The sequence below is a fragment of the Mytilus galloprovincialis genome, chromosome 1 (assembly GCF_965363235.1).
Source record: "Mytilus galloprovincialis chromosome 1, xbMytGall1.hap1.1, whole genome shotgun sequence".
NCBI lineage: Eukaryota > Metazoa > Mollusca > Bivalvia > Mytilida > Mytilidae > Mytilus > Mytilus galloprovincialis.
Window position 1 is genome coordinate 56,764,057 of NC_134838.1, and position 27,851 is coordinate 56,791,907.

Genomic DNA, 27,851 nt, shown 5'->3' on the forward strand with positions numbered 1-27,851 from the left:
TCAAGTAATCAAATATATATATATATATAACAGTATTCTTTAAATTTTAATTGGAATTGGATTACCTCCCTAACACTGCTTTTAAATTGTCTAAATTGTCCTTTAACCAGAAAAGCCCTTGTTTCCCCCCTTTTTTACCCCTTATTGCTTAATGATTTGATCCATTACCCCCTATAACCATCCCTTTGTAGTATGGAAACTTGTGGAATAATTGAAGAGAGATATATACACTTAAACACAAGTTATTGTTATTGACTGTCCCTTTGATATCTTTCGTCCCTCTTTTAATGACTAAAAACTACAAAAATGCTTATTTAAGCCCTTTTTTGGCCACTCACATATTGAAACTCCCATTGAACGACAAATCTATGTGACGTATCAAATTTTCTGACGTCAGACACACAAATCAATGAATGTGTTTGTAGATAGATGTTTTTGTGTTCTGTTAAATTGTTCCTTTTAAAATTGTTATACAATGATGACTGATGTACCCATATTCTGACTATTTCATTTATTGTGTCTGTTTAGTTAACGCATCAATGTAAATATAACGGAATTTGATGAGACTGTCATCAAAGTGAGAGGGTTACCGCTAGAAAACCAGGTTTAATCCACCATTTTCTACATTTGAAAATGCCTGTACCAAGTCATAAATATGACAGTTCTTGTCCATTCGTTTTTGATGCGTTTTGTTATTTGATTTTGCCATGTGATTATATAATGGACTTTCCAAATTGATTTTCCTCTATAAGTTCAGTATTTTTGTGATTTTACTTTTTCCAATGGAGCAAGAACCCCAGACCTCAATTCCAGCCTTTTCTTTTTAGTATGAAACCTTGTAGTATAATTTCAGAGAGATCCATACACTTAAACACAAGTTATTGTCTGTAAACTAGAAAAATGCTTCTTTTTGGCCTTTTTTGACCCCTTATTCTTAAATGTTCAGGGATATTAACCCCAAACTGACACCAAGCCTTCCCTTCATTATACGGAACCTTGTGGTACAATGTTTGAGAGATCCATACAGTTAAACATAAGTTATTGTCCCGAAACTTCAATGATGCTTGTTTTTGGCCCCTTTTTGGCCCTTATATATATATATGTTCCAGACCATATGAGTGCACCATACGCGTATGGTCATGACCATATGGGTAAATACCTTGTAAATATGGTGTACTACATTCATGTCATTTATTTTACGATATTGGAGATCTAGAGCTTCTTAAAAACACTGTATACACATCGTTATGACCCGAGACCTCAGTATCACTGCATGCCGCATGCAGCAATGAAGGCAATAGCTTTTCACTCGCAAGCAAATCGTGTAACTGAAAGGGATCGTGTAAAGCCAAGACGTGCAAATGTAGAAAAGCTATAGTACCTTGTGGAAGTAAATGTCACCCTAAGCATACATGCAAGAATACAATTAGCAAAGAAAAATAAGATCAACTGACTGTTGCATATTTATCTAATGTCTATGTTGCCTTTGAATTATACCATTAATACATTTCTATGTGACCATCATTGTTTTTTTTAAGATAAAGTTTATTGTTTTATTGAAACGTGTCTAATGCATATTTGAAAAAATACCTATATGGTCTAAATACTCATAAAGTCCGACCCGTTAATAACCAAACGAGTATATACTCATATGGTCCGACCATATGAGTATACGCATATGGTCATGACCATACGCGTATGGTCCAAATACTCATATGGTCCGGAACATATATATACTAGTCTAAATTGAAAACTATGTATCATATTTTCTCGGAGGGGGGAAAATATGATACAAGCCCAAACAAAAAAATAAACTTCAACGTTGTTCGTGTTTGGCTTTATAACCATTTTGATCTGAGCGTAACTGATGAGTCTTATTTAGACAAAACGCGTGTCTGGTGTATTAAATTATAATCCTGGTACCTTTGATAACTTTTTATAAACAAGTCTAAATTGAAAACTACGTTCAAACCTATGGTTGTGTTGGATAAAAACCACAATTTTTAGACGTGTGCATGTAAAACAAATTTCGTTGTAGAAGGGTCTAAATACAGCCCAAACAACATTTTCCAAAAGACCAAAAAAGTGAAAAAGTATATTTAAACAAAACGCATTTGACCAACAGGTCAAACAACTGATGTTCTTTAACCCTGCTGACTGCCATCGGCGATTGCCAAATAAAATTGATCACAAGATGTAAACCAGGTGCTCCGCAGGGCGCAGCTTTATACGACCGCAGAGGTCGATCCCTGAACAGTTGGGGCAGCAGTCAGCAGGGTTAAAGAACATCAGTTGTTTGACCTGTTGGTCAAATGCGTTTTGTTTAAATATACTTTTTCACTTTTTTGGTCTTTTGGAAAATGTTGTTTGGGCTGTATTTAGACCCTTCTACAACGAAATTTGTTTTACAAAACGCATTTGACCAACAGGTCAAACAACTGATGTTCTTTAACCCTGCTGACTGCCATCGGCGATTGCCAAATAAAATTGATCACAAGATGTAAACCAGGTGCTCCGCAGGGCGCAGCTTTATACGACCACAGAGGTCGATCCCTGAACAGTTGGGGCAGGTATGGACAAAACATTTAAGCGTGATACAGCTCTGAATTTGGATTGTGATCAAATTTTTGACATTATATGGGTTTTTTACACAAAACAAATGTCAAGCCACTCCATCATCATCATCATCTCAATTCAAATTTTAAATGGACTTTGCAACCATAAACACTCATTTAAATACATCAGAAAATTATAAAAATAGAAAATGACATATGATAGTCATGTCTGGCAAATTTCCAACTAAAATTATCTAAAAGCATTTTAGAAAAGATAAGGAAAAAAAGCTTCATCAGCAACATTTTATATTGGCAAATTTCCAATGAAGTTATTTACATAAAGTTATTGGCAAATAAAAATAGAAAATGACATCATAGTCATGTCTGGCAAATTTCCAACATATATTATCTAAAAATATTTTAGATAAGATAAGGAAAAAAAACTTCATCAGCAACATTTTATATTGGCAAATTTCCAATGAAGTTATTTACATAAAGTTATTGGCAAATAAAAATAGAAAATGACATCATAGTCATGTCTGGCAAATGTCCAACATACATTATCTAAAATCATTTTAGATAAGATAAGGAAATAAGCTTCATCAGCAACATTTTATATTTGCAAATTTCCAATGAAGTTATTTACATAAAGTTATTGGCAAATAAAAATAGAAAATGACATCATAGTCATGTCTGGCAAATTTCCAACATATATTATCAACTACTATTATATACAAAGAAAGATAACTCCAATTGAAAATTAATTGCTATTGCACAATATTGTGCAATTAGATATTTCTTGCTATTGTGCAATACTGTGCAATTGAAAATTTCTTGCTATTGCACAATACTTGATATGGAATCCTGATTTGGACCAACTTGAAAACTGGACCCATAATCAAAAATCAAAGTACATGTTAAGATAAAGCATATCAAATAAACAGTTTAATTTTGGACCCCCATTTGGACCAACTTGAAAACTAGGCTAATAATTAAAAATCTAAGTACATTTTTAAATTCAGCATATCAAAGAACCCCAAGGATTCAATTTTTGTTAAAATCAAACTAAGTTTAATTTTGGACCCTTTGGACCTTAATGTAGACCAATTTGAAAACGGGACCAAAAATTAAGAATCTACATACATAGTTAGATTCGGCATATCAAAGAACCCCAATTATTCAATTTTTGATGAAATCACACAAAGTTCAATTTCGGACCCTTCGGTCCCCCTTATTCCTAAACTGTTGGGACCAAAACTCCCAAAATCAAACCCAATCTTCCTTTTATGGTCATAAACCTTGTGTTTAAATTTCATAGATTTCTATTTACTTATACTAAAGTTATGGTGCAAAAACCAAAAATAATGCTTATTTGGGCCCCTTTTTGGCCCCTTATTCATAAATTGTTGTGACCTCAACTCCAAAAATCAATCCCAACCTTCCTTTTGTGGTCATAAACCTTGTGTTAAAATTTCATTGATTTCTATTTACTTATACTAAAGTTATTGTGCGAAAACCAAGAATAATGCTTATTTGGGCCCTTTTTTGGCCCTTAATTCCTAAACTGTTGGAACCAAAACTCCCAAAATCAATCCCAACCTTCCTTTTGTGGTCATAAACCTTGTGTCAAAATTTCATAGATTTCTATTCACTTAAACTAAAGTTATAGTGCGAAAACCAAGAAAATGCTTATTTGGGCCCTTTTTGGCCCCGAATTCCTAAAATGTTGGGACCAAAACTCCCAAAATCAATCCCAACCTTCCTTTTGTGGTCATAAACCTTGTGTTAAAATTTCATTGATTTCTATTCACTTTTACTAAAGTTAGAGTGCGAAAACTAAAAGTATTCGGACGACGACGACGCAAGACGACGCAGGACGACGACGACGACGCCAACGTGATGTAAAATTTTTGCGGTCGTATAAAAAATGGATCTTAATTTAAATTCAATACTAAACAGAAAACAATAAACTTGTGGCCAAGATATTATGCCACAAACATGAGGTCTCAATATTTTTTTATACACCAGATCCAGATTTCGACAATAAATGTCTCTTCAGTGATGTTAGGGATTGAAACGGTATTTGGAAGGCCATATAATTTACCCTCAATTTTAGACAGATTCTTGAATTTTAAGATTCAATTTTACTATGAACAGATCATATAAACCGAGGGAAAATATGATACAACCCCAAACGAAAAAATATAAACAAGTCTAAATTGAAAACTACGTTCAAACCTATGATTGCATTGGATAAATATACGTGTGCATGTAAAATAAATTTAGCTGTAGAAGGGTCTAAATACAGCACAAGCAACGTTTTCCAAAAGACCAAAAAAGTGAAAAAGTATATTTAAACAAAACGCATTTGACTAACAGGTTGAACAACTGATGTTCTTTAACCCTGCTGACTGCCATTGGCGATTGCTAAATAAAATTGATCACAAGATGTTACAAAATCGATCTTAATATAAACTTAATACTAAACAGAAAACAATAAACTTAATATATATATTAAATGACTGAATAATAGTCAACGATAAATCTTACGGGGCGATGGATCATATAATAATGATACAGTATAATTCAAAATATAATATATAACAAGTCTAAAAGGGTACAACATCACCAAAAATAACAATAAAACGAACAAAATGTTTAGTATTTCGGATAACAAATATCCTTCATCAGTATGATCACGCTTTAAAATGAATCATATATCAATCTATTCTGTTAATACTATCACAATCTTGAAATTTATACAATAAAACAGTTAAAGCGAACATCAGAGACGCTGGTACATTTTTAAATTCCCAAACACAAGGAAGACAAAAAGATATACTAAATTAAAATAGTTATTTGCGATGTGAACTGGCACAACTCTAAAATTCCAAAGGTGACGACAGTTGAGATGCAACAACAACTGTGTGGAAATACAGTCCCAATAAACAGCTCTATCCGATCTAAGCTGGTATAATGTTTAAAATATGACAATGGTAGAGCAATAGCAACAGAGACTGCGTATCTAAACATCCCAAATATACAGTAATTTGATTAGAAAAATTAATAAATACATTTGTATTAAGGTTAAATAATTGAACATGACTGCGTATTTATACATCCCCGCCAACTTTGTAATTAAAACTAGTACAATTAAAAAATTCCTGAAATGTGTAAGAGTCCAGTACGGAAGCCGGAGTTACTGGACACAAGTGATGGCAGGAAAATTAGTGATGGTAGGGAAAATGAGTGACTCTTCTTTGTTTCTTCATTAATGCCCTCTGGGGAAACTGTCCTGAGCTTTCTTACCCAAAACCTTTCCTGAGCAAGTCTGTAGGCCTTTGACCAATCCTGGTTGTGATCTATGATAGTGATGGTAAGTTTTTTTAGATCACCTTGGGCGTGCCCAGTCAAACATCGTCTGTTACCACATGACCTGCACCATCCTGGAGTTGAACAGCTTTTATTGGAGGAGACGTCAGCTCTCACAAATAAGTCTTTGAGACTCGATGGTTCTCGAAAAGCTAAGACAGGAGGATCGGGAAAGATTTTGGATAATTCAGGGTGATTGGCAATACTTTGCCAATTGGCACAGATCGAGCGTGAAAGGTTAGTAAAGGAGGGATAGTATGTTAAAACAAATGGAACTATTTAGCTGCGCCTCTTTTTTATGGCCCCGCAACGAAGTTGTCGGTGCCATATAGTTTTACCCTTGTCCGAAATTCCATCTTTCCGAAATTCCGTCATTCCGTCATTCCGAAACAAACCATTATACTGAGTTTTTTTATAAAGGCCTTCAGATATTTGGCTGATTTTTTGTATGTGAGTTAACCATGATGAGTTACAGATCAAGTTTAAGTTTCGTTCGGCTCCTCTAATTTTTGCCAAAACAACAGACTTTATTGCCAAAATAACAGACTTTTTAGCCAAAATAACGGACTTTGGACTTTGAGAAATTGTTGGAAATCAGTTATAGACTTTTTTTCTAAACACCTTCAGATATTGGGCTGATTTTTGGTATGTGAGTTAACCATGATTAGTTACAGATCAAGTTTAAGTTTCGTTCCGCTCGGCTAATTTTTGCCAAAAACACGGACTTTTTTGCCAAAATAACGAACTTTGGACTTTGATAAATTATTGAAAATCACAGTTATATGGATTTTTTTTCTATACGCCTCCAGATTTTGAGCTGATTTTTGTGAGACTACCATCATGTTTGTGTCTACATGTGTTTATATTGAAATTGCAGATTTTCAACTTTTTGAGACGGGGGGATTCGTGTAGCTTTGACACATCTAGTTTTGTACTGTTATCAAAGGTACCAGGATTATAATCTAATACGCCAGACGCATGTTTCTTCTATGTAATAGGTTATTGCGTTATTGTTAGCACGCGCAAACCCCTTATCTATGTCCCATTTCTTATAACCTCATTTGGTTAAAAATCCGCGAAATTCCTGTAACCATTGAGTGACAGCCTCGTCAGAGGAGCAAATCCACTTTACTCTAAGAGCTTGACTGTACGGGATACTTTTTGTACAGTGTTTGGGGTGACAAACTCAATCACAGCCTTCCCTTTGAGATATTGAACCTTGTGGTACAATTTCAGAGAGATCCATACACTTACACATAATTTAGTGTTTTGAAAGTACAAAAATGCTTGTTTTTGGTTCCTTTTTTTATCCTAATTCCTAACCTGTTGATACATTAACCCCTAAAACCAAACTTTCCTTTTGTGGTATTGGACCTTCTTGGATTTCATAGAGATCCATTCACTTAATCTGAAGTTATTGTCCGGAAACCAAATGTGTCTTCAGAGGATGCTGACACAGACGAAGATGACGACATCATAGCATTATACTAACGCAAAATGACAAATTTGTGTATTCTTGTCTTTAATTTTTGATTATATGCTTGATCTTTATGCCATTTTGTGCTTCTTTGTTACATATTTGTTTGTTTCTTAGTGATTCAGTGATTTATTTCATTTGATTTGTTCTATTGTTCCATACAAGAATATTTATCGCACTACGGGTAAATTATCACATTTTGATTGGTTATTTTTGATACGGTTAATTGCTGATCCCCTTCAGACCATAGAGGGTGAATAAAATACATAGAAGATAAGGCATCCGGCCCCACCCCTATGGATTTTACTAACCCTCTATGGATCTGTAGGGGGTCGGTAGCGAACCTTGTAACCTATAGTTTAAGGTTTTGGGCATTGGGATCTCAACCCTTAACAAGTTTTCAAAAGAGAAAGGGGGATGGGGGTGACCCCTGTGGACTTTTCCTATATTTCATTTGATTTGTTTTATTGTCCCATAGATGAATATGTATGGTTGAGGGGTGGGGATATCAACCGTTTACAAGTTCTCAAACAGGAGGGGTGGGGTGACCCCAATGGTCTCCCCTATATTTCATTTGATTTGTTTTATTGTCCCATACAAGATATATATGGTTTTGGGGTGGGTATCTCGACCGCTAAAAAATTTTTGAAAAGAAGAGGGTAAGGTTGACCCCCATGGACTTCCCCTATATTTGATTTGATCTGTTTTCAATTCAATATTTATTTGAAAGAGCACAATAGCGGCGTAATCCAAATACAGACAATAATAATTTTACACAATTTTAAAACAATATATAAATGCAATATAGATGCATGTAACAAGTCATAAGTAAATTCTTACTTGATAACATTTTCGTTCACTTTGGAAATTCCGTATATCCTCAAGTTATTGGAATATAACTCAACATGCAGACATCTTATACGTTCAGGTATTTCACATCCAATCTTTTATGGTAATATTCTTTACAAAGCACAAAAATGTCAGTATTCACCCCAAAAACTTACAAAACCTTTAAACAGACTTATTAAGAAGGGATATAGTTACGATACTAATGTCAGATCATTAAAGATTGCATATTTTGGCTTTAATATTGATTCAATTATAGGGTCTTTGCATCGGAACTAAACACATTTTTTTTTTTTAAAACAGTTGTTGGCATGACACGGGTTATGTTCTTCTCATATATTTTATGATAGTATGATACTAAACCCCTAACGGGAGGGATTGTGCCTGATATTCATATGATGAAGACATAAGCTTTCAATCAGTTTAATTGAGGTCTGGAGCTGGCATGTCAGTTAACTGCTAGTAGTCCTTTGTTATTTATGTATTATTGTCATTTTGTTTATTTTCTTTTGTAACACATCTTCTGACATCAGACTCGGACTTCTCTTGAACTGAATTTTAATGTGCGTATTGTTATGCGTTTACTTTTCTACATTGGCAAGAGGTATCAGGGGAGCGTTGAGATCTCATAAAAATGTTTAACCCCGCCCAATTTTGCGCCTGTCAAAAATCAGGAGCCTCTAGCCTTTGTTAGTCTTGTATGATTTTTATATTTTAGTTTCTTGTGTATATTTCGGAGTTTAGTATGACGTCCATTATCACTGAATTAGTATATTTATTTTTTAAGGGGCCCGCTGAAGGATGCCTCCGGGTGCGGGAGTTTCTCGATACATTTAAGACCCATTGGTGGCCTTCGGCTGTTGTCTGCTCTAAGGTCTGGTTGTTGTCGCTTTGACACATTCCCCATTTCCTTTCTCAATTTTATCTATGGATACCATTCTAAACTGATATTGATACCATACACATTCATATATATATGGTTTGGGGGCCATGAGGGATATCGACCGTTTACAAGTTTTCAAAAAGAAGAGGAGTGAACCCCAGGGACTTCCCCTATATTTTATTTTATTTGTTTTATTTCCCATACATGAATATATATGGTTAAGGAGTGGGGATCTGGTCTTTTTACTAGTTCTCAAACAGGAGGGGGCGGAGGTGACCCCAAAGGACTCCCCCTATATTTCATTTGATCCATAAAAGAATATAAATGGTTTAGGGGTGGGGATCTCGACCGTTTAAACCAGATGCTCCGCAGGGCGCAGCTTTATACGACCGCAGAGGTTGAATCCTGAACAGTTGGGGCAAGTATGGACACAACATTCAAGCTGAATTCAGCTGGAAATTTGGATTGTGATTAAATAGTTGACACAGCATAGGTTTCTGACACAGAATGACTGTGGTCTTATGAACTTAGAATATTTTTTTTTGCCTTTGAGCAATTCACATTGCTGTTGAATATAAATCCACTCAAAAAAATGTTGGAAGAAATTTTCTTTTTATTTATGAAATCTTGAACCCCCCCCCCCCCCTATTTTTTTCACATCCCCCTTTCCTTTTTTCCAAAACTGATCTCAATTCAAATTTCTAATGGAGTTTGCAACAATAACTACTCATTTATTACATCATAAAATATTAAAATGTAAAAAAGGTGCTTGTTATCACTGAATGGTAAAGATTGTTTTAATTTATCAGTTGGTAGTAAAAGTGAATATACATTGTATAGTGTATAAAACAATGATTTAAGTTGATTCAACTACTATTCTGGACAAAGAATGATAACTCCAATTGAAAATTTCTTGCTATTGCGCAATATTGTGCAATAAGATATTTCTTGCTATTGCACAATAAATTGAAAATACTTGCTATTGCACAATACTGTGCAATTGAAGATTTCTTGCTATTGTGCAATACTGTGCAATTGAAAATTTCTTGCTATTGCACAATACTGTGCAATTGAAGAATTCTTGCTATTGCTGAATATTGTGCAATTGAAAATTGAAAATTCGTGCTATTGCACAATACTTAATATAATAAATTTGGATCTTGATTTGGACCAACTTGAAAACTGGGTCCATAATCAAAAATCTAAGTACATGTTAAGATTCAGCATATCAAAGAAGCCCAAGAATTCAATTTTTGTTAAAATCAAACTTAGTTTAATTTTGGCCAGACTCTTTGGAGCCTAATGTAGACCAATTTGAAAACAGGATCAAAAATTAAGAATCTACATATAGTAAGATTTGGCATATCAAAGAACCCCAATTATTCAATTTTTGAAGAAATCAAACAAAGTTTAATTTTGGACCCCGATTTGGACCAACTTGAAAACTGGGCCAATAATCAAAAATCTAAGTACATTTGTAGATTCATTGAAGACACATTCTCTCATTGAAAGGGGTGGAAACTAATCCTATATTTGTGATATTGATTTGATTTGTTTTATTGTTCTGTGATTATTACTGAAGACCCCAATATCAAAGAACCCCAATTATTCATTTTTTGTTGAAATCAAACAAAGTTTAATTTGGACCCTTTGGGCCCCTTATTCCTAAACTGTTGGGACCAAAACTCCCAAAATCATCCCAACCTTTCTTTTGTGGTCATAAACCTTGTGTTTAAATTTCATTGATTTCTATATACTTATACTAAAGTTATTGTGCGAAAATCAAGAATAATGCTTATTTTTGCCCTTTTTTGGCTCCTAATTCCTAAACTGTTGAAACCAAAACTCCCAAAATCGATCCCAACCTTCCTTTTTGTGGTTGTGAACCTTGTGTCAAAATTTCATAGATTTCTATATACTTATACTAAAGTTATAGTGAGAAAACCAAGAAAATGCTTATTTGGGCCCTTTTTGGCCCCGAATTCCTAAACTGTTGGGACCAAAACTCCCAAAATCAATCCGAACCTTCCTTTTGTAGGTCATAAACCTTGTGTTAAAATTTCACAGATTTCTATTTACTTATACTTAAGTTATAATGCAAAAACCAAATGTCTTCGGACTACGACGATGGCGACGTAGACGACGACGCCAACGTGATACCAATATACGACCAAAAAAATTTTGCGGTTGTATAAAAATAAAAGCACATTCTCTCATTGACAGGGGTGGAAACTAACCCTTTATTTGTGATATTGATTTGATTTGTTTTATTGTTCTGTGATTATTACTGAAGACCACATTTTATATGCATATGAAAATTTAAAAAGAACATGTCCATAGTACATGGATGCCCCATCCGCACTATCATTTTCTATGTTCAGTGGACCGTGAAAATGTGGTAAAAACTCTAATTTGACAAAAATTCAAAAGATCATATCATCGGGAACATGTTTACTAAGTTTCAAGTTGATTGGACTTCAACTTCATCATAAACTACCCCAACCAAAATCTTTAACCTAAAGCGGGAAGGACGAACGACTGTAGGAACAGAAGCACAGACAAGAAAACATAATGCCCATTGATGGGGCATAAAAAATAAAATCCCATAGGGTTCTATGGTAAACCACACCCTTTGTTTAGGAGACTTAAAAAAATAGTTCATTATCTAATTGAAGGAGTTAACTTCATAAAAGAACCAGATGCCCCGCAGTGCACAGCTAGATACGACCGCAGATGGTTAACCCTGAACAGTATGGGCAAGTATGGACACATCATTCAAGCTTGAAACAGCTCTGAATTTGAATTGTGATTAAATAGTTGACACAGAATGAATGTGGTCTAAGAACTTAAAAATTTTAAATTAGACATTTACCTATTACGGTCCAATATCCAAAATCTAAATACATGGTTGATTCAGCATATCAAAGAACCCCAAGAATACAATTTTTGATGAAATCAAATAAAGTTCAATTTTTGGACCCTTTAGAACTCAATGTGAACCAATTTGATATGGCCCAAATATCAAAATTTAAATACATGGTTTGATTCAGCACATCAAAGAACCCCATATGTTCATTTTTTGTTGAAATCAAACAAAGATTAATTTTGGACCCCGATTTGGACCAACTTGAAAACTGAGCCCATAATCAACCAGATGCTCCACAGGGTGTAGCTTTATATGACCGCAGAGGTTGAACCCTGAACGGTTGGGGCAAGTATGGACACAACATTCCAGCTGGATTCAGCTCTAAATTTGGATTGTGATTAAATAGTTGACACAGCATAGGTTTCTGACACATAATGAATGTGGTCTAATGAACTTAAAATACTTTTTTTTCCTTTGAGCAATTCACTATGCTGTTGAATATTAATCCTCTCAAAAAAATGTTTGAAGAAATTTTCTTTTTATTTATGAAATCTGAATACTGTGCAATTGAAGATTTCTTGCTATTGCGCAATACTGTGCAATTGAAAATTTCTTGCTATTGCACAATACTGCGCAATTGAAGATTTCTTGCTATTGCTGAATACTGTGCAATTGAAAATTTCTTGCTATTGCACAATACTTAATATAATAATTTTGGATCCTGATTTGAACCAACTTGAAAACTGGGCCCTTAATCAAAAATCTAAGTACATGTTTAGATTCAGCATATCAAAAAAGATCAAGAATTCAATTTTTGTTAAAATCAAACTTAGTTTAATTTTGGACCCTTTGGACTTTAATGTAGACCAATTTGAAAACGGGACTAAAAATTAAGAATCTGCATACACAGTAAGATTTGGCATATCAAAGAACCCCAATTATTCAATTTTTGATGAAATCAAACAAAGTTTAATTTGGACTCGATTTCGACCAACTTGAAAACTGGGCCAATAATCAAAAATCTAAGTACATTTTTAGATTCAGCATAACCCCAAGGATTCAATTTTTGATGAAATCAAACTAAGTTCAATTTTGGACCCTTTGGGCCCCTTTTTCCTAAACTGTTGGGACCAAAACTCCCAAAATCAAACCCAACCTTCCTTTAGTGGTCATAAACCTTGTGTTTAAATTTCATAGATTTCTATTTACTTAAACTAAAGTTATGGTGCGAAAACCAAGAATAATGCTTACTTGGGCCCCTTTGTGGCCCCTAATTCCTAAACTGTTCAGAACTCAACTTCTTAAATCAATACCAACCTTCCTTTTGTGGTCATAAACCTTGTGTTTAAATTTCATTGATTTCTATTTACTTAAACTAAAGTTATTGTGCGAAAACCAAGAATAATGCTTATTTGGGCCCTTTTTTGGCCCCTAATTCCTAAACTGTTCAGACCTCAACTTCTTAAATCAATACCAACCTTCCTTTTGTGGTCATAAACCTTGTGTTTAAATTTCATTGATTTCTATTTACTTAAACTAAAGTTATTGTGCGAAAACCACGAATAATGCTTATTTGGGCCCTTTTTGGCCCTAATTCCTAAAATGTTGGGATCAAAACTCCCAAAATCAATCCCAACCTTCCTTTTGTGGTCATAAAACTTTCATAGATTTCTATTCACTTTTACTAAAGTTAGAGTGAGAAAACTAAAAGTATTCGGACGACCATGACGACGCCAACGTGACAGCAATATACGACGAAAAATTAAAATTTTTGCGGTCGTATAGAAATCTAAGTACATGTTTAAATTCAGCATATCAAAGAACCCAAAGAATTAATTTTTTGTTAAAATCAAACTCAGTTTAATTTCGGACCCTTTAGACCTTAATGTAGACCAATTTGAAAACTGGACCAAAAAATTAAATACAAGGTAGATTCGGCATATCAAAGACTCCCAATAATTTTGAACCCTTTTGATCCCTAATTCCTAAATTGTTGGGACCAAAACTCCTAAATTCAATCCAAACCTTCCTTTTGTGGTCATTAACCTTGCGTTTAAAAGAGGGACAGTCAAACTCATAAATCCAAAATAAACTGACAACGCCATGGCTAAAAATGAAAAGGACAAACAGGCAAACAATAGTACACATGACACAACATAGAAAACTAAAGAATAAACAACATGAACCCCACCAAAAACTAGGGGTGATCTCAGGTGCTCCAGAAGAGTACGCAGATCCTGCTCCACATGTGGCACCCGTCATGTTGCTTATGAGATAACAAATCCGGTAAATAGTCTAATTCTGTAGGTCACATGTATGAAAGAGAAGGGGATTGTAGTTACAACTTAAGGAACATATCCTCTATCATTTGTGAAACGGTTATTCCATAAAGGTCAACCAACTTGTGATGGCGTCCGTAAAATTTACGAAGAGATGATTTCAACTTCACCATTTGGAACTCTTGATTTTATATAGCTTCCTTTAAATTTCATAGATTTCTATTTACTTATACTAAAGTTATTGTGCGAAAACCAAGAAAAATGCTTATTTGTGCCCCCTTTTGGCCCCTTATTCCTAAAATGTTAGGACCAAAACCCCCAAAATCAATCCCAATCTTTCTTTAATGGCTATAAACCTTGTGTTAAAAAATTTTTGATTTCTATTTGCTTATACTTAGGTAATTATCCAGAAATCACCTGTATTCGGACAACCCTGAGGACGACATCGACGTGATACCAATATACAACTAAAATAAAAATTTGCGGTCGTATAAAAATCATATATATAACATTCAGAAAATTAATTTGTAAAGAATAACAAACAAACATACCAAAAAAGAAAATAACCAATTTTTTAAAAGATATTGTATTTCAAAATGATAAATGACATTTTGGGTTTTTTCTTTTCTTTGGTAAAATCTTCTAACAATTCACCAAAGAAAAGAAAAATCATTCAAAATATCATTTATCCTTAATACAATGTCTTTAAAAAAATTAGTTATTTCCCTTTGTACAGAAATGGATTGATTCATCATCAATTGAATTCTTGGAAAAGGGTTATAACTGAACAACAGAAAAGAAATTGTACTGCTGATTATTATTATTGTTTTCAGGATAAAAGAGAAAAACACAAAAACTGATTTATCATTGTCATTTTAGGAAATTGAATTATCTGGTAATTGTGGTCAGGTACAAATACACAAATTTAATATATACAAAAGGGGCATTTAATTCAAGTTTGGTTTAAATTGGTCAAATAGTAAGGACTATGTGAACTAAAAATCAAAAGTATTCAAAAGTTTTAAAGATAATTGTGAAAGGTGATTTTAAATACTAACCTGCATGTGATGCTAATTCTGTTGGCATAATACCATCTGTTATCAATGATGTCCATTTCTGAGTAGTGAAGTTAAATTTCCATAGCTGCAAATATTTAACAACAATGATTAAACAAACAATAAATAAAATCACAGAGGAATTAACATGCTTGGCATGGCACAGCTTGATGCGACCGCAGAGGTCGAACCCTGAATGGTTGGGGCAAGTATGGGTGCACTTCAATCAACCTGGATACAGCTCTGAATTTGGATTATGATTAAATAGTTGACACAGCATAGGTTTTCCGAATGAATGTGGTCTAATGAACTTAAAAATAAATTTTGCTTTTGAGCAATTCACTATAAAATATTTTTTTGCTTTTGAGCAATTCACTATATGCTGTTGAATATTATCCCCTAAAAAAAATATTTGAAGAAATTTTCTTTTCAATTTCTGAAATTTGAAAAGAGAAAAAATGTGTGGCCGGATGTGGCCATTTCGCCTTATCGGGTTTTCCCATTTTCTCCTTTCACTTTCACGCGAAATCGAGAAATTGTGAAATCGGGAAATCAAGAAATCGAGAAAGCGAAATTGAGAAATTGAGAAATTGAGAAATCGAGAAAGCGAAATCGAGAAATCAAGAAATCGAGAAATCGGGAAATCGGGAAGTTCTTAATTGCCTTTGGTAAAAAAATTAATATTGACAAGGAAAAATACATTAAAATGGACAGTTAGTACATGATGCTTTACTGACCCCCCTTTACTGTTCTTTGGCACCTCAATCAACTATCTTAATTGAGATTTTGCTTCTCATTCTTTAATTTCTTGTTTTCTTGTTTTAAAACTATCTGGTGTTAATGTTGTCTTGGTCATTACATGTATTCAAGCTGAAGACCTTCGACATCTGTTGCTTAGCTATATTTTGAATAAGCTAAATGCATTTTCAACTTATATTTTAGTTTACTATGATCAATTTAAAACAATTGCATCTCCAAAATTATCATTAGCGTTTTTGCTTTCTCGATTTCTCGATTTCGCGTGAAAGTGAAAGGAGAAAACGGGAAAAGGCGAAAAGGCGAAATGGCCGCATCTGGCCACCATAAAAAATGCTTGTGTTTGGCACCTTTTTGGCCCATAATTCCTAGACTGTTTGCCTCATAACCCTTAAAATGAATCCCAACCTTCTACTTATGGTATTAAACGTTGTGGTACAATTTCAGAGCAATTGAAATACTTGTACACAACTTGGTGTCCTAAAACTAGATAAATGCTTGTTTTTGGGCCCCTTTGGGCCCCTAATTCCTCAACCTTTGGAACCATAACCCAAAAATCAATACATTATCCTTCATTTTGTGGTAATAAACATTGTGTTAAAATTTTATTGATTTCTATTTAATTATACTAAAGTTATTATCCGGAAACAATCTGTCTTCGGACGACGTCGTGATACCAATATACGACCAAAATATTTTTATTTTTTGCGGTCGTATAAGAACCAAAAGAGTTCATTTGATAAAATCAAACTAAGTTTAATTTTGGACCCTTTGGGCCTTAAGGTAGACCAATTTGAAAACGGGACCAAAAATAAGAAAATTCAAGGTAAAATTCGGCACATCAAAGTACCTCAATAATTCAATTTATCATGAAATCAAACAAAGTTTACTTTTGGAGCTTTTGGACCTCAATGGGGATCAATTTTTAAAAAGACCCAAAATCAGATAACTTCATACACGGATAGATTCAGCATATCAAAAACCCCATACAATGTATATTTAATTTTTGATAAAATCAAACAAAGTTTAATATTAGAGCCTCAATATGCTCAATGTGGACCAATTCAAATGTAAACTAAGATAAGTTTCAAAGTCATTAGACTGTGACTGAGGGGAGGCTAAATATTCTCCATGGAAATGAGATGTGCCAATGCTTATACAACTGAATCTCAATTAACATTGGCCTTCCACTATTGGTTCCCCTTGAACTGACTTAATCACACAAAATAAACATGATAACTTACAAAAAAATTCAAAGTCAATAGACCATGACTGAAGGGGTGGGGCCAAATTATCTCCATGGAAATGTGATATACCAATGCTTATACAACTGCATACCAAATATCATTGACCTACTACTTGTGGTTCCCCATAAACTGACCTAATCACAAACTATTAATACATGTAAAATAAGCAAAAGTTTCGAAGTCAATAGACCATGACTGATGGGCAGGGCCAAATAATCTCAAAGGAAATGAGATGTGCCAATGCTGATACAACTGTATACCAAATATGATTGACCTATCACTTGTGGTTCACCATAAACTAGACCTTATTACACACTAATACATTGTTGACGCCGTCGCCGAACCCTGAAACAGCATATACCTATGTCTCGCTTTTTGACTCCTTCAAGGCGAGACAAAAACTGTATACATGGTTAGGTTCAGCATATTAAAGTTAACCATATATTAAAGAATAAAACACATTGAAATAGGTAAAGAAATAACCAATTTATACTATTAGATAAGTATTGTTTTTGGCCCCTAATTCCTACACAGTTAGGGCCATAACCCCCAAAATCAATCACAACCTTCCTTTTTTGGTATGGAGTGTTTTTGTAAAATTTCAGAAAGATCTATACACTTACACCCAAGTAATTGTCTGGAAACTAGAACTAGAGGCTCTAAAGAGCCTGTGTCGCTCACCTTGGTCTATGTGAATATTAAAGGAAGCAGATGGATTCATGACAAAATTTTGTTTTGGTGATGGTGATGTGTTTGTACATCTTACTTTACTGAACATTCTTGCTGCTTAAAATTATCTCTATCTATAATGAACTTGGCCAATTAGTTTCAGTGGAATATGTTAGTAAAATTTACAAATTTTATGAAAATTGTTAAAAATTGACTATAAAGAACAATAACTCCTAAGGGGGTCAATTGACCATTTCAGTCATGTTGACTTATTTGTAAATCTTACTTTGCTGAACATTATTGCTGTTTATAGTTTATCTCTATCTATAATAATATTCAAGATAATAACCAAAAAGAGCAAAATTTCCTTAAAATTACCAATTCAAGGCCAGCAACCATACAACGGGTTGTCCGATTCATCTGAAAATTTCAGGGAATTTTATCCCGTGTCAGATTTGCCCTAAATTCTTTGGGTTTTGAGTTATAAGCCAAAATCTGCATTTTACCCCATGTTCTATTTTTAGCCATGTGGGCCATCTTGGTTTGATGACCGGGTCACCGGACACATTTTTCAAACTACTAACCCAAAAGATGATTGTGGCCAAGTTTGGATTAATTTGGCCCAGTAGTTTCAGAGGAGAAGATTTTTGTAAAATATTACTAAGATTTACGAAAATGGTTAAAAATTGACTATAAAGGGCAATAACTCCTAAAGGGGTCAACTGACCATTTCAGTCATGTTGACTTATTTGTAAATCTTACTTTGCTGAACATTATTGCTGTTTATAGTTTATCTCTACCTATAATAATATTCAAGATAATAACCAAAAAGAGCAAAATTTCCTTAAAATTACCAATTCAGGGCCAGCAACCCAACAACGGGTTGTCCGATTCATCTGAAAATTTCATGGCAGATAGATCTTGAACTGATAAACAATTTTATCCCATGTCAGATTTGCTCTAAATGCTTTGGGTTTTGAGTTATAAGCCAAAAACTGCATTTTACCCCATGTTCTATTTTTAGCCATGGCGGCCATCTTGGATGGTTGTCCGGGTCACTGGACACATTTTTTAAACTATATACCCTAATGATGATTGTGGCCAAGTTTGGTTCAATTTGGCCCAGTAGTTTCAGAAGAGAAGATTTTTGTAAAAGTTAACGACGACGCCGGACGCAGGACGCCAAGTGATGAGAAAAGCTCACTTGGCCTTTTAGGCCAGGTGAGCTAAAAAGGCTTTTTTGGACCCTTTTTAGACCCTTAATTCCTTAATTGTTAACCATAACCCCCAAAATCATCCCCAACCTTCCTTTTGTGGTTTCAAACCTTGTGTTTAAATTTCAAAGAGATCCATTCACTTAAACTATATTATTGTCCGGAAACTTAATGTCTTCAGACAACATGGACAACGATGACAACGACAATTTAATAACAATATACAACCGCATTTTTTTCTGATTGTATAAAAATTGACAAGTATCTTTCCATAGTACGTTTTTCATTTAAAGGGTTTCTATATTAGTAAACGAGAAGAGCTCATTTCGTGTGTCACTTCTCTTCTTCCACAATAAACTAGATACCATTGAGATGGGAGCCATCTCTGTGGGCCCTGCTGTCAATAACGTGGGGTAAATAAGTTGTATGGATAATCTGATGAAGCATTATTTGAAGTTATTACATAGTCTCATGTGTGATTTTATTCTAAGATTTTAAGTTAAAACTGATAAATATTTTCAACTTACTTTCATAGTATAATAGTGATATGACTGCATGATGTGAACTCATTGTTGACTACTCTAAGGTGACTTCTGGATATATGGATTGATGTTTGAACAATATGTTTAAAGGTGCTGCCCAATTGATATTTGTCACATATTTTTAGAATTATGCCTTCAATATATTATGACCCACCAAAAAAGAATGCCAATTAAATGTTAAACCAGGTGCTCCGCAGGGCCCAGCTTTATATGACCGCAGAGGTCGTGACCTGAACAGTTGGGGCAAGTATGGACAAAACATTCAAGCGTTATACAGCTCTGAATTTGGATTGTGATCAAATTTTTGACATTACATGTTTTTTTTTTACACAAAACAAATGTCAAGATTTTACAAATCAATTAAAGATTTCTTCTTCAAACTTTTTAAATCTAAAATTAAATAGTTGATCATGACACAGCATAGGTTTCTGACACAGAATGAATGTGGTCTAATGAACTTAAAATTTTTTTTTTGCCTTTGAGCAATTCACTATGCTGTTGAATATTAATCCTCTAAAAAAAATGTTTGAAGAAATTTTCTTTTTATTTATGAAATCTGAAATGAGAAAATTTAACCCCCCCCCCCCCCATTTTTTTTTGCACATCCCTGTTTCCCTTTTTCCAAAACTGATATCAATTCAAATTTCTAATGGAGTTTGCAACAATAACTACTCTTTTAAATACATCATAAAATATTAAAATGTAAAATAAAGTGCTTGTTATCACTGAATGGTAAAGATTGGTTGGTAGTAAAAATGAATATACATTGTTTATTGTATAAAACAATAAAAAAAACCTTCATCAGCAACATTTAATATTGGCAAATTTCCAATGAAGTTATTTACATAAAGTTATTGGCAAATAAAAATAGAAAATGACATCATAGTCATGTCTGGCAGATGTCCAACATACATTATCTAAAAACATTTTAGATAAGATAAGGAAAAAAAGCTTCATCAGCAACATTTTATATTGGCAAATTTCCAATGAAGTTATTTACATAAAGTTATTGGCAAATAAAAATAGAAAATGATATCATAGTCATGTCTGGCAAATTTCCAACATATATTATCAACTACTATTCTATACAAAGAAAGATAACTCCAATTGAAAATTAATTGCTATTGCACAATATTGTGCAATTAGATATTTCTTGCTATTGTGCAATACTGTGCAATTGAAAATTTCTTGCTATTGCACAATACTTGATATGGAATCCTGATTTGGACCAACTTGAAAACTGGGCCCATAATCAAAAATCAAAGTACATGTTTAGATAAAGCATATCAAATAAGCCCCAAGAATTTAATTTTTGTTAAAATCAAACTTAGTTTAATTTTGGACCCTTTGGACCTTAATGTAGACCAATTTGAAAACTGGACCAAAAATTAAGAATCTACCTACACAGTTAGATTTGGCATATCAAAGAACCCATTTATTCAATTTTTGATGAAATCAAACAAAGTTTAATTTTGGACCCCCCATTTGGACCAACTTGAAAACTAGGCCAATAATTAAAAATCTAAGTACATTTTTAAATTCACCATATCAAAGAACCCCAAAGATTCAATTTTTGTTAAAATCAAACTAACAGGAGCGGATCCAGACATTTTAAAAAGTGGGGGTGCGGCAACTATATGTCCCAATTCAAATCGACAAATGCATTGATCATTAAAAGAAAGGGGCGCCCTTTCCTCAACAAAATCATGGATCTGCACCTTTCAATACAAAAAACTCTAAGAAATGTTTATACTTTTTTTCGCTTCCCTTCTAAAATTTATTTTTTTCATGATATTAAATCAATTAATTAAAAAAATGGCATTATAAAAAAATCATAATTTATATTGAATAAAAAATAAGTAAGACATTGGATTCTTTGTGGATTGTATTTTCTTGCAGGTGAAAGTCCTGCATCTTAATCCACAGAAACTTTTTGAAATTCAAGCAGAAATTGAACTGATCTAAGTTTGAAGCTCTGAAACTTCAATTTTGATTAATACAGAAAGAAAGAGAAGTTTACATATATCATAATCTGATTTTTATATAATATACAAATGATTCTCAATTTCTGAATTAATAGAATTAAAAGTTCATGAATAATTCATGATTCACATTATTTGAAATAATTATCAGGCCGTTGAAATTGGATTGATGATTTTCCCTATTAACACAAGAAAATTTCAAAGGGTTGAAGGACAGGAAAGAGTCCAAAAGATTTTTTTTTTAGTTGGAAAAATAGAACAAGACGCATATTGTTAATGTTACTGTTATAGATACGAAATGTTTCAAGTGAAAGACGTGAGATTACATGTAGATTTACTGTAGTGCTCCTTTCGTGTGGTAACCTAACGGTGTACAATACTTGGCCCAAGTATCAACAGCAGCATGGAAGCTTTCAATTGGGACAATTATAAGTTTATTATACAAAATATAAAAACAAGAGTGCACACGCTGAAATGTCTCGCCTTCTATACTAATCATTGATATTATTTTGATAGTCCTAAATATAAAGCTAAGCTTTATTACAACTGTCACATAAACTTAACATTAACAAAGATAACTAAACAAAGACCAATGAACCTTGAAAAAGAGGTCCAGGTCAGATGAACCATGCCAGGCAGACAGGTACAGCTAACAATGATTCTATACAACATACATAGTTGACACATTACTTATAGTTTAAGAAAAATAGACCAAAACACAAAAACTTAACTCTGTGCAATGAACTGTGAAAATGGGGTCACGGTTAAATCAAACCTGCTCGACTGACATAAAGATCATAAAATATTTCCATACACCAAATAAAGTTGACCTATGGCATATAGCATTAGATAAAAAGACCAAAACTCAAAAACTTAACTTTGACCACTGAACCATGAAAATGAGGTCAAGGTCACATGACATCTGCCCGCTAGACATGTACACTTTACAATCATTCCATACAACAAATATAGTAGACCTATTGCATATAGTATGAGAATCAAAGCGCTGTAAGCGCTGAAGGCAGTTAACCAAAAACCAAGGCAACCCGTTTCCCTGGAAAGAAAACTGAGTTTGTTTTCTATAGTACAAAAGTTATGAGACACGAATCAGACAAATGTTCACCACAACAGGGATCAAAGGTGAGGTCTGACTGACCTGCCCATAGTAAATGTAAATGATTTGTTGTTTTGTCCCATACATATGAATTTAAGGGTGGGGATCTCAACGGTTTTCAAGTTCTCAAACAGGTAGGGGTAGGCAGAGGATTTAGGGGGCCCCCTTTTTGGGAAAAAAATTGGTTGCTTATATAGGGAATCACTGAAACGTGACTGGAGCAGGCCCCTTTTCGGTCAGTCAGTGGGCCCCACTTATGAAAATTTCTGGATCCGCCACTGGGGGTAGGGTGACCCTAGGGACTTCCCCTTCATTTCATTTTATTTGTTATATTGTCCCATACATGAATATATATGGTTTAGGGGTGGGGATCTCATTGGTTTCCAAGTTCTCAAACAGGAGGGGTAGGGTGACCCCAGGGACTCCCCCTATATTTCATTTAATTAGTTATATTGGCCCATACATGAATATATATTGTTTTGGTGTGGGGATCACGACCATTTCCAAGTTCTCAAACAGGAGGGTTGGGGTGACCACAGGGACTTCCCCTATATTTCATTTGATTTGTTATATTGTCCCGTACATGAGTTATATGGTTTAGGGGTAAGGATCTTAACCGTTTCCAAGTTCTCAAACAGGAGGGTGAACAGTGACCTCAGGGACTCCCCCTATCTTTCATTTGAATTGTTATATTGTCCCGTACATGAATATATATGGTTAAAGGGTGGCAATCTCAACAGGTTTCAAATTCTCAAACAGGAGGGGGTGGGGTGACCCAAGGGACTCCCCCTATATTTCATCTGATTTGTTATAATATTATTGTCCCATACATGAATATATATGGTTTAATGGTGGGGATCTCGACCATTTTTAAATTCTAAAACAGGAGGGGTGGGGTGACCCCAGCGACTCTTCCTATATTTCATTTGATTTTTCATATTGTCACAAACATGAATATATATGGTTAAGGGGTGTGGATCTCGACCGCTTCCCAGTTCTCAAACAGGAGGGGGTGGGGTAACTCCAGGGACTCCCCCTATATTTCATTTTTTATTTATTATATTGTCCTATACTTGAATATATGCAGGGGCAGATTCAGACGGGGGAGGGTTGCGGGCTTGCACCCCCCCTTAAATTTGCAAAGCATGGGTTATTCTCAGCTTAATAAAGAATATTCCGATAATTTTACCTCAAATTTATTTTAGCTTCACTGTGCTCGGCGAAAATTTAAGTTTGCGCCCCTCTTAACCTAAAATCCTGGATCTGCCCCTCATATGGTTTAGGGGTGGGGAGCTCGACCGTTTCCAAGTTATCAAACAGGAGGGGGTAGAGTGGCCCAAAGAATGACACCTATATATCATATGATTTACTTACATTAAGGTATATATAATATAGTTGCATTATTTGTGAAAATAAAGAAAGAAACTTTCAGCTACTTTAATTGACCCTTCAAAATTGAGAAAAACAAATAACCCTTTGAAATTGCAGTAATATGTTTACACTTTAAAAGCATCTCACATGCATAATCATCATTTATCATTTATATAGAAAATTTAGACTGTGACCATGAACATGTATATTGTTAGATATACTGTTCCCAGCTGTCACGTTGTATTGGATTTTTAAATTAAAATTTGTCAAAAAGTAATTTTGAGTTTCTGAATAAAATATTTTTCTGCTTTTTATTTCTTTTTTACCATGCATAGATGTATTTTTTCACCTGCATGGAATTATTTTGTAAATGATCGCCAAACCCGGAATTACCCTTATCCGCTTCCGGAATCGGGTCCGATATTGTCTTCACGGCCGCCATTGTTATGTTTTACAATGTTGTTTTTGTCTATCAGATACGACTTTACTCGAATTTATACAATATTTGTCGGCGATTTTCTGTATAAAGCTAGCGGTTGAACAAAATGAACATCGCTGTCATGAATAATAATGATAAAAATAAGTTTTTAGCTCGTTTAATTGGAGACTTTGGTGAACATGGTGAAAAGGTTTGCAAAGTAATTTCTTATTCTCTTTCAAGTGGAAGGTGACTACGTCGGACGTAGCTAAAAAAAACCCACTATCCTAGTCGAAATTCCGCTTGCAAAAGTGGAAGGTCGCGGACCTCGGACCACCGCTAATTTGCACACCTGCCTCCAAATTGAAAAGCTACGAAAATTTCTTTTTCTAATTTGAAATTGCCGCCAACAGCATGAACAGTTGAACTTATTATATAATAGACTACTGACGTACTTGTACTACGTATTGATGACAAACAATATTCCTACGACTTTTGTCATTTGGGAAATCTAAACTACTTGTCTTAAGAGATTTTCGGCGATTAAATATTTCATACAGTTGTTCTTTGACATCTTAGCTAAAAGCACAAGTCATAATGAACTACACAAAGATTCTGAATAAGCACTACTTCCTATGTATAACTTTAAAACTTTTGGATAAATCGACGATCATTTAAGGTTTTTCTGGTCATATTTTTTGTTATCCAGAATAAAAAGTATTAAAAAAGTGTTCAATTAGTTATATATAACATAGTAGCGAGCTAGATAATAACAATGGCAAGTATTTCAGCATTTATTGGGTAGAACACAAATCTAGGGTGCTCGCATAATGCAGCTTAACTGCATAAAAACAGACCAAAACACAAAAATTTAACTATAACCACTGAACCATGAAAATGAGGTCAAGGTCAGCTGACACCTGCCAGTTGGACATGTACACCTTACAGTCCTTCCATACACCGAATATACTAGCCCTATTGCTTATAGTATCTGAGATATGGACTTGACCACCAAAACTTAACCTTGTTCACTGATCCATGAAATGAGGTCGAGGTCAAGTGAAAACTGTCTGACAGACACGAGGACCTTGCAAGGTACGCACATATCAAATATAGTTATCATATTACTTATAATAAGAGAGAATTCAACATTACAAAAAATTTGAACTTTTTTTTCAAGTGGTCACTGAACCATGAAAATGAGGTCAAGGACATTGGACATGTGACTGACGGAAACTTCGTAACATGAAGCATCTATATACAAAGTATGAAGCATCCAGGTCTTCCACCTTCTAAAATATAAAGCTTTTAAGAAGTGAGCTAACACCGCCGCCGCCGGATCACTATCCCTATGTCGAGCTTTCTGCAACAAAAGTTGCAGGCTGCAACAAAAGTTGCAGGCTGCAACAAAAGTTGCAGGCTCGACAATAATTAGATGTGGCATGATTGATGCTGAGCAAACAATTCATAGATAAAAAAAAAATAAAAAACCCAGAGATATATTAAACGGTCACTACTGGTCAGTTAAAGATTAAAATGGGCAAAATCTATACTGTATTATGTATAACCGACTTCAAAATGTGTCCACTTTCTCATAAATTTCTTATGTCACAATGCTGGGTCATTGATGTCACAACATAACAAACTAATCATCAGTCGTAAAAGGCTTGACTGATCTGATTGCAACTATATAAGACACAAAATAAAAAGCAATAATAAAAAAGACAAAGACACAACTAATTATTCTACTTCACATATGACACCATTGTATTTATTAAATAATATGTTTATTTGTTTTGGATAAATAGTGTCTTTCAGACAGAATATTAAAAAGCTCATACAGGCGCGTAGCTCCCTATACGCTAACACGCAGTTGCGTGCACATCGATTCGGCATGCAAAAAAAAAATGGCAAGATAAAAATTTATAGATTGAATGTTAAAGGAAACACCTCTGTTGTCACTTTTTTAATTGATGAAATATCATTATAACATACGGCATTTGGTTTCAAAATAAAAGTGTTATTGGAGATTATCACAAAATCGGACAGTAACTTGTATCTTTTACAAGATTTGAATTTGTAATACTCAGTCTAAGACATGTAGTTTTTGGAGCAAATTTTACAGTGTACGGATCATCAGTTTGGAATGAGATGTACCAATCGGCATTAGAATTATCAGAACCTTCGATATCGTTGAAAATATGCCGAGGCGATGTGGTCGACAGACTACCAGTGCCAATCACCCTGCAAACACGCCAACACAGTATTGGAAAGTCTCATTATTTTTTGCGTATGTTGAAAACAAATGTACGATCAACAATGAACGACGACAGTTACTAGCATTACTGCATATTCATCGGCATTTCAGTGTGAATATTGACAATTAAAGTAATAGAGAAGTTTGATTCTGCCTAGACCCGAAGAGCAGATTTTGGACAATTTTGAGTAAATTCTGTATCACAAATATGTGTTGTTTATGTATTACTCTATTCAGAAGATTTATTAATAGTTTTACATTCATAAATTTTTTATAAGTCCTATCTACATATAGCTCCTCTTTTAACCGTCCTATGACCGAAAACCGGAAAAGAAATTTTTTTCTGCATAAAAGGGTCCCAAAAAATTTTCGCCTCGCTCCGATCGGCAGTAGTTGCTTGCACATTGTTTCTTTCTAGCTACGCCCCTGTCATATTGTCTAAATACCAATGGAAACTTTCCTCAATTATAACTAAAAATCATCTGAACCTTTCCTGAAAAATGTAAGCTAAAGCTGAAAATGGTCTGAACCCATCCTGAACAATAGCTGAAGACTGAATATTGGCTGAGTATAGATTAATTCAAATTTTTACTGAATATTTGCTTAAATATTGTTTTGTTTGTTCAACATTTTAGAAAGAAATGCTGAAAAGTTTACCTTTAGAGTCTTAGATGAACTTTAACAGAAAATTTGCTAAAAACCCACTGGAACGGGTTAAATTATAGCTGGGTTTTTTTTAGAAAATGGTGTTTAAGAGGCTCTGAATATTTCAGCAAGTTGTTCAGAAAGATTCAGAAGTAATACTAATTATTTCTGAATATTTACTGAAAATGTCTTGCTAAATTGTAACTGAAAGTTTGCTGAAAACTTGCTGAAATGTGCCAAATTCAGCCATCTTTAAGCAAAAGGTTTTTTATAGCTTCTGAATATTTCAGAAAGGTGTTCAGA

General features: G+C 34.1%; 1 protein-coding gene across 2 annotated transcripts in view; it reads right to left on the bottom strand.

The window, feature by feature from the left end:
• Positions 1 to 27,851, bottom strand: part of LOC143079341 (kelch domain-containing protein 10-like) — a 170,652-nt gene that overhangs the window by 128,669 nt on the left and 14,132 nt on the right. For both annotated transcript variants that reach the window (XM_076254611.1, XM_076254601.1), the window contains exon 3: positions 15,337 to 15,421. In XM_076254611.1, the coding sequence (XP_076110726.1) occupies positions 15,337 to 15,421 (85 nt within the window). The remainder of the gene's footprint in view (positions 1 to 15,336; positions 15,422 to 27,851) is intronic.